The sequence below is a fragment of the Drosophila grimshawi genome, unplaced genomic scaffold, assembly GCF_018153295.1.
Source record: "Drosophila grimshawi isolate 15287-2541.00 unplaced genomic scaffold, ASM1815329v1 contig_311, whole genome shotgun sequence".
NCBI classification, from domain to species: Eukaryota; Metazoa; Arthropoda; class Insecta; order Diptera; family Drosophilidae; genus Drosophila; species Drosophila grimshawi.
Window position 1 is genome coordinate 25,269,076 of NW_025063098.1, and position 8,620 is coordinate 25,277,695.

At 36.0% G+C, this 8,620-nt stretch overlaps 2 protein-coding genes across 2 annotated transcripts; both read left to right on the plus strand.

The window, feature by feature from the left end:
* Positions 1–3,210: 3,210 nt before the first annotated feature.
* Positions 3,211–4,080, plus strand: LOC116805839 (Golgi-associated plant pathogenesis-related protein 1-like). The gene is made up of 5 exons (XM_032740585.2): positions 3,211–3,293; positions 3,354–3,482; positions 3,539–3,744; positions 3,801–3,896; positions 3,956–4,080. The coding sequence occupies exons 1-5, from the start codon at positions 3,243–3,245 to the stop codon at positions 4,056–4,058; spliced, it is 585 nt and encodes a 194-aa protein (XP_032596476.1). The 5' UTR covers positions 3,211–3,242; the 3' UTR covers positions 4,059–4,080.
* A 114-nt stretch (positions 4,081–4,194) lies between these two features.
* On the plus strand, positions 4,195–5,131 carry LOC6568019 (Golgi-associated plant pathogenesis-related protein 1). The gene is made up of 5 exons (XM_001994503.3): positions 4,195–4,272; positions 4,333–4,461; positions 4,519–4,733; positions 4,793–4,882; positions 4,936–5,131. Exons 1-5 carry the CDS (start codon positions 4,216–4,218, stop codon positions 5,030–5,032), a joined length of 588 nt encoding a protein of 195 aa, XP_001994539.2. The 5' UTR covers positions 4,195–4,215; the 3' UTR covers positions 5,033–5,131.
* The last annotated feature ends 3,489 nt before the right edge of the window (positions 5,132–8,620 follow it).

Here is an 8,620-nt window from a genome sequence, read left to right on the forward strand (position 1 = left end):
TTAAAATAAGAAGTAAGGTTTATCTTAGGCACGCCGAAGATTACATACCCTTTTTGACAGGAGTTAAGCTGCTGATATATAAATTTTTAGTTGAAATTTAATTAATTCTTCGCTATTTTTCTCTCTCGATTTATTAATGAAATTTTTGCTGTACACAAATATTTTTCAATTGTTTTTGCGTTTGAAACAAGTATTTTTGTATAGGTAACTATTTCAGAACAGACTGTTTAGTAAATATTATAGTTATATTGTATCAGAATGGATGACATATATGTCTACGTCTAGCCGGATCCCACAGATTATGACTCAACAGTCATCTGATATAGTGAACCGATAATGTTGATGTTATTTCGTTTTTTTTTTGTTTTTTTTTTTTTTAACAGTATGAGGAAAATTACACGCATATCTTGTGAGTTTGGTCAGGATAACTTCAATGCCAATAAGAAGTTGCAACAAGATTGATTAGAGAATTATGTGCACTGTTATTAATATTATTGCAAGTTTGAGCACAAAACTAGAATACCCTCTACAAGAGTATAAAAACACAAGAACAACAAATCATTAATGGGAATGTTTGAAGGAAGTTGAACTCGTTTCGCTAAATGACAGCTGAAAATGAGGTAAAAATCTAATTAAAACCGCTGACTCCCCCAACCGCCCAACATTCACGTGGAAATCACAATTGTCAGCATTAAATTCACGCTCACCTGCACAGTCGAATAGACAACAAATATACACACACACACACAGACACACACACAGACACAACTACACCTACACTAAGGCACAGCCAGAAATAAACGCAATTTCCCACCCAGAGGCAATAATACGAAAACAAACAAACAAAAACAACAAGAACAGTCAAAGCAAACAGGTGAAACAGACGTTACCTGTCGAACGGCAGAAAAACTAGCTAAATGGAAAACTTTCAAAGGTGCCCCGCATCCCTTTCGCAGCATCGCCTCCAACTGGACCAACCAAAGAGCTTGCCTCGCTTGCTGGGCAGCAAATGAAACGCGCTGTTGCACACAAAAATAACAAGTAGCATTGGTCAATTCATCGAATGTCGGTCACGGCTGCCTCTTGGGCAACGGCTAACGCTATCTATGCATGGGTGTGAGAGTGCGTGTGACTGATCCACCCGGTGGTGTTGGTGGGGTTATCTGGTTAGCTGGTTACCACTGCCCAAAGTTGTCATTTCACCAATGCGCTTGCCCAGGACACATGGAAAACGCTGTGGAAAAATCGCTCAGACAACGCAAAGGGTGTGTTTCGATGCGGTGTGGATTGAGCTCACTTTGTTTTCAATCCGGTTGAAATTAGTTTAGTTTTTAGCTCAAATCCCAAATCCCCGGCTAGCCCTTTTCGCTGACAACTTTTATTGAACTGGCGCCGTGCATATCAATGGGTTATCAAAATAAAATGCATATAAAAAAACACTCACAAATAGAAAACTTAAAAGAAAAAAATAGAGCTGCAGTTTTTGAAAAGTAGCAATATAATGTATTTAGAGTAGTAGATAAGAAATGTTTGTTTCACATTTTTAACATTTAATGCATGCTGTTTGGCTTGACCACACTTTCATTAGTTTTAACGAGCTGTATGTGTGAATATTGTCGATTTATTTAATCTTCTTCGCAATTTAATAATATGTTTGAATATGCATTTAGTTGAGCGTTTTTCCCTCTCTCCAATTATTATTGCTCTGTTGACTGTTATGTTAGAATATAGCAGCTGTGGGCGGTTATGTGTTCAGAAATGAAAAAAGAACACTTTGGAATTTCAATATTAATTTCTAAATTTTTGAAAAGGAATTAAGAAAAGAAACCCGTATCTTTTTTTAGAAAACCCCAACCTTTAAGACATATAAACTTTTTAAATAATAAAGTAAGTTTCACTTAAAATTATTTTTTTATGTTTCACGTCCTGCAGAAAATTGTAAATTGTTGCTGCAAATATTCAATGTATTTAGGTCTACTTTTGGTAGAGTTTTCAGTGTATTTGTTTATATTTATAGAATGGTGAATGCGATATTTAAACATGCCTATCAAACTGAAGCGCTGCACACGATAAATCTTCGTCATGGGCCCAAATTGACATTTTACAACCAAGCCCAATGGAGGACAAAGTAACTTGCAGCAGTTGCCAACGCAGGCAACTGACAATCGCGCTTTAGCCAACTGCTGTTGTTGTTCGCTTCGCTTTTTTTTTAGTAGTTTTTGTTGTTGTTGTTGGTGCAATTTCTGTCGCTGATATTGTTGTCAACAATGATGGCCCAAAGCATCAGCCACATACGTTGTGGCAACAACTCATCCATCGTTTGACAGCCCCTTACCGCTCCTCGCCTTACACACACACACACACACACACGCACACACTTGACGTGTGCACATTGAAGCTGTCAATCCCAGGACATACTGTATACAGGACACTGGAGCAAGCTTGGCTCTCCGCCATATTTTATTGGCACAACTCCACGCCCACCAGCTAAGCAAAAAATTTAATATCTCACAGCATGTGCGAGTGTGTCTCAGTGTGTGTGTGTGTGTGTGTGTGAGTGTGTGAGTGTGTGTGTGTGTGTGCAACTGAGTGTGAGTATGACACTAATAGAGTTATGCTGCTGCCGTTGACGATAGGAACGCATCGCATTATCCTCTGTTCTGGTTGCGCACTAGCATCAACATAATTGGAGACATTCAGCAAACTGCTGCAGGCTGACGCCTCATACCCTTTTCCACGCCCCCCGAGCTATTCTTTTTGGAGGATAATCCGTCAGCCAGTCAAACGACACATGGCAATGCGATGAACATTTAAGGACCATAATGCAAAAATGCATTACTCGCGAATTGTTAGGGGGAAAAAACAAAGTTGTTTTTTTGATATTTTTTGAATTTATGATGATTGCTGACATTATATAATATGCAGGGAATAACTTAATTTTCAAGCAAAGAACGAGTTACTGAATGCCTTTATATTGTCTATAAAAATTGATATATAAACAAATAAAACTACAACGTAAAACGTAAGATTTGATTCTTAATATTAAGTTTAAACCGAGAATTCGAGTACAAAAAGTGTCAACAGATATTTTAAATATATTTTCTATTATAATTTTATCATATATCTAAGTAACCTGTGGTAAATTAACCCTTGAATAATTTTCAAAATAGGTAACAATTTATTATAAGTCGTCCAATGCTTGCATACAAATTTGGAACTTTTGAAATTTACTTTATTGAAGCATGCACATTACTAAGGTGTTGCACATTTTAATGGTGTTAGTAACTTTATCGGTAATATCACAAAAATCGTCCCATTGCAAAATTCAAATTTAATTTTGTTTTGTTTCTTAGGATACTCTAACTGCATCTAACTTTCAAACTGATTTCTTGCGACGGGTAAATAATCATCGGCGTAAGTTTGGCTGCCCCGATCTTCGACTAAGTAATCGTCTTTGCAAATCAGCTGGAGAATATGCAAAAGTAATTCATTTTGATTTTTATACTTTTTTTATTAATGCTGTAAGATAAACTTTTAGTTCCTCAGCACAAATCGGGATGAGGATGTGCCTGATGGTTCAAGTGTATGCCTTACCTACGACGATCCACTATCCTGTGTTGACAATTGGTTCGATGAAATAAAATACTACAACTTTGAGAATGGTGCGTATGTATATGAGGCCGAAGACTTTACGCAAATGATATGGAAATCTAGTGTATGGTTTGGCGTTGGAAAATTTATTAGGTAAACTTAATTGAAGCATAATTAATACAAAAAGTGTGTCAAACAATCGATTTTAGTGAAACTGATGGAGAGATCACCGTTGTAGCAAAATATTTTCCTGTTGGCAATCTAAGAGGAACTTTTGTCAATAATGTTCCGAATATATACAAAAAGTCTGTAAATTAATCCTAAATCGATATAAATTAAAATTAATCCGAATTAATTTTTGCAGCCTTTCCAGCTCAAATCTTAAACCAATCAGTTGCTTTTCATGGATATTTTCAACTATTGTTCTAAAATTGGGGGTTTTTAAATTATTCTGCTTATTTGAATAAAACCATAAAAATAAAACTATAAAGTATATGACAATATATATCAAAGTAGCCCTAGAAAAATTATGCCTTTACTCTAATGTGTGAAAATCAGTTTGGATCAAAATACCTTTCTGAAAATTCGATAACCATATTAATTTAAATTTTAAATATTTTAAATATGTCCGTGAATACTAAATTTGCCTTAGGGCTTTCGATATGCTGGATTTTATTTTTCGTAAGTAGATTTACTATTCGCTGTTCTTTAATTGTTTATGTTGCATGTAATATTCAATAGTGCATTCCTGCTGAAACCCCTTTTGAAATTGCTGCTTTAGGGCAACATAATATGTATCGTGATAAGCACAATTGTCCCCCACTTCTTCTGGACGATGCACTAACCCAGGATTCCAGGGTATATGCTGAAGTAAGTAAATTAGTTGCGTATTGGACATATAAGGTAGTTTGGAAAATGAATCTTTAGGAACTGGCCCAAAAGGAACAGCTGGAACACTCATCAGGAGATTATGGTGAAAATCTGTGCATGACTTCAGGGGATCCACTAAAATGTGTTCGGATGTGGTATGACGAAATTAAGGATTACAACTTTGACGAAGGAAAATTTTCGCTTGAGACCGGGCATTTTACACAATTGATTTGGATGTCTAGCAAATGGTTAGGCATCGGAAAAGCCAAGAGGTATACATATATAAGGAATACCTGATAATGTAAAAGTTAAACATACGAGTCCTATTTAGTAAATCTGGTGCCATGTATGTGGTCGGAAGATATTCCCCGGCTGGCAATGTTGAAGGCCAGTTTATAGAGAATGTCCCGAAGCTAAAGAAGTAAGTTCTGCATAAAGCATTGAAGGACTTAATTTAATTACATTTTCTTGCAGCTCTTCAACTTCATATAGCAAGTCATTCAGTTCCAAATATTTTATATTATTTTCCTGGACATTTTCAGCATTGTTGCTCTGGATACTGAAATTTTAAGAAAATTTAGAGTGGGTTCAATTTTGAAATGTGTCTTTAATTCGTGAGTTAAATATTCCCCTAATCTTATCTTCCAATTCAAATTGAAGAAGAATAATACTACAAATTATCAAATATAATATTTTAGAATTACAAAATATTAATTCAATCATTTTGCGTACAAATTAATTATCAGATTCTCGACATGAAAGTGTTTTCAGCATAGAAATACCTCATTTAATCTGCATCAACTACTACTTCTCACTTAGAGCTCAGCTAAGCGTCAAGACTTAATGTAAATGTAGTAGACAAATGGTAAGGGTAAGCAAAAAATGGCCTGTAGAAACCCCAGTTTGCAGTAAATTGTCATTAACGTCAGTATTTGACTACAAACTCGATAGTAAAAATCACAACTGGAAGCTAATGTGATATCTTTTTGTGTTCCCCATTGGGTTTGCTTTTTTTCTTATATTTTTTTGTTTGCTTTTTTTTTTGTTATTTTTTTTTTTTTTTGTGGTTGTTGGGTGTGTGTAAATGCCAGAACATCTCACATGTGGGTGTCTATCTAAATGTGCTGCTAATGATGATAGCCAGCAAAACGCAAACGGGACAGCACACATTGCCATTTTAGGTGAGGAAGGGGTGTTGAGTGGGGAGAAAAAAATGTAAGAAAAAATGGTATTAGAAATTCAAATAAGCTTGACACGCAGCCCTGTGGGGTTGCTGTTGGCGCTCTTTTGGGTTAATTTGAAAACGTGCGATAAGAAAATTCAATTTTTTCTTCAGCTCCTTGCTAGTGAATGTGTCCTGTCAAAGTATTGTATTACGTACAGATGTGTGTGTATTTTTGTGTATATGTTTATTTAGAAGTAGTTCTCCAGCACTGGTTTCAGCGTGCCTTTACTTTTTGGCAATCAGCATCAGGCAAACAACAAATTCCCCATTGGACGGCGAACCCGCCTGGGCCCAGAACCCTTAGCTCTCAATGATGTTGTTGATGTAATTTCGCATTTTTTATCCCAAGTGCTATTTACTGCAAAGAGACAGCAACCAAACAGAAGTCAAAAGACAAAATAAATACAACAAAGCAGCGCTCTTCTTCTCCAGACCAGGAGGCGAGGCAGCATCTGCTGCCAGCAGCGCATTAAATCCTTAAGCACACATTATTATTCAATCAGATATGAAGTTGAATTTTTTTCCGTTCTGCTTTTTCGTAAAATATTTTTTTGGCTTTTTTTTTTTTGCTGTGTTTTTCCATTTTTTCGACATTTTCACGCGTTAACATTTGGAGTGCAATGTTGCATATACAAACATATGTGTATTTCTATATACAAGTGTACATATATACAAATGAGTGTACAGGATTTTTGTGTCAGTATCTTGCCTAATGACATTCAAATTGTTTTTGTCCCTTAGCCCTTAGCGATTCGAGCACGTGAAATAAAGGTTGCCACAGCATTTGCTGTAGGTAAATTTAAATTAACAGATAAGAGTAACTGTATATATATATATATATATGGATTGAAATGGAAATTTTGGAAAGAAAAGGATTTCAAATAATAATTCGAATGCAACAAGAATTGCTTAGATCAATTCTAGTATAATAATATCAAATATTAATCCTTGCCTATCAACTACTTTACATATTAATTGATTTGACAACTTTTAACTTTATTTTCTTGCAGCTTGTCGCACACGCAATGTGCAATGTGTTTATTTAAATTTTTGTGAGGTTCCGGTTATGAATAGTAGACCACACTCAATAATGTTAGCGCAAGTGCTGCATTAAATGACAGTCTTATCCCCGTTCCCATCACTTCGTCGCCTGCTCATCATCAGCGTCATCATCAGTTCATCTTGACTGGGTGATAGCAGTGCGCCAGCTCGTCAACTATTTATAAGTTCAACTTGGTCGTAAAATTTATGTGCATCGTAAAGGCGCCAAATCAAGGCGAAAACTGACAAAATGTTATGAAATCAAATTTGCACACAAAGCGTCCCTAATGATGTGGCAGGCGACAAGCGAAAAGCGAACAACATAACCATGCGAAAAAGTATACCTAACCACCCCCCTACCCCCCTCCTGCAACTCCTTAAAGCGTCCAACGACAACTGGGTGGCTATAATGTTCCGTCTGTGGCTTGAAAATGGTTTAATTACGCGCGCACTTGACTACGAGCAACGCAGGCGCCGCTCAGCGCTTAAATAAAAACTGCACTGACCTAATTGAGTAATAATTAAAATTAAGTGCATGCTAAATTATTATTAATTATGAAAATATACAGAGCAAGTGACCACAGTCAACTGCATTGCCTCGCCCACGGACCAAGTGCGACAGTTTGTTGCAAGTGCTGCAAATTCACACAAGTAACGCCGTTCACACAAATTAGCAATTTAAACGCAGTAACCAACGAGGAGTACCTAAAAAGTTAATAAAACGAAAAAAAAGAAAAAAAATGTAATTTAAAATCAGAAACATTAAATATTATTATTGAGGGGATTTATTCCAGCAGGCTGGAATTTGGTTTGATTTAAGATTTCATGTTTCTTATCTGTTGAACTTGTGGCATGTTTCCAGAGAATAGTTGATCTTCTTCAAACCATTAGCAGATAAATAAAGATAATATTTACCACTGGAGACAGTAAACGCTTTGATTTCGATGGTGATCTTAATCAGTTAATATTTAATATTTCTTAAATTACAATCAAACTTGTTAATTGCTTCGATTTCAATATCTGGAAGTTTGTATGATTTAAATTATTTTAACTATATATTAACTACGTCAAGTTAGGCACTTGGCTCAAAATTTATGCACTACAATCGAACTAATTTGTAAAGAAATTGAGCATAAATACTGAGTATATGCCATGTGTGCACAACTAATAGCAGGCAGCAGCAATATACACACAACACAACACAACACAGACAGACAGACAGACAGACAGAGAGACAGATATATCAGTAGATATACAGACATATTTCAATATAAATTATTGTCAGTTGGAGTGCATAAAATGTCGCATAACATTGCCAGTTGCCAGCGAAAAGAACAAAAACGCAAAACACGTTATTCATCGTTAAAGCAAACTACAAACAGAGTGTGCGGAAAAGGGGGGTCAACAACAAGTGCAACAGCAACAGCAGCAGCAGCAACAACGACGACAGACGTGACTGCTGCTGTAGATGAATGCACGGGGCGTATGCGCAATGCGATATGCAACAAATTGCTAAACAAATCAAATTTATTGCTAGAGTTGCGCACGCGAAAGTCATAGCAACAATGAGAAACTACATACACATGTATAAGAGCAACAACAATGACAATAACAACAACAACAACAGCAACAGCAACAACAACAACAACAACAATGACGCAACACGCATGTAGAACGTCACTGAGATAGCACAAATTAATATGAACGGATATTTTTTCAGGCCTCGGGACTTTTGGCTGTGCTCTTTTGTCATTGTTGTTGTTGTTGCTGTTGTTGTTATTATTGTTATTGTTATTGTTGTTGTTATAGTTGTAGTTGTTGCTGCCGCTATCAGAGTTTGTATAACTTCATTTGGTTTGCTTGTTTGTTTGTCTGTTTGCCGACACTGTTGTG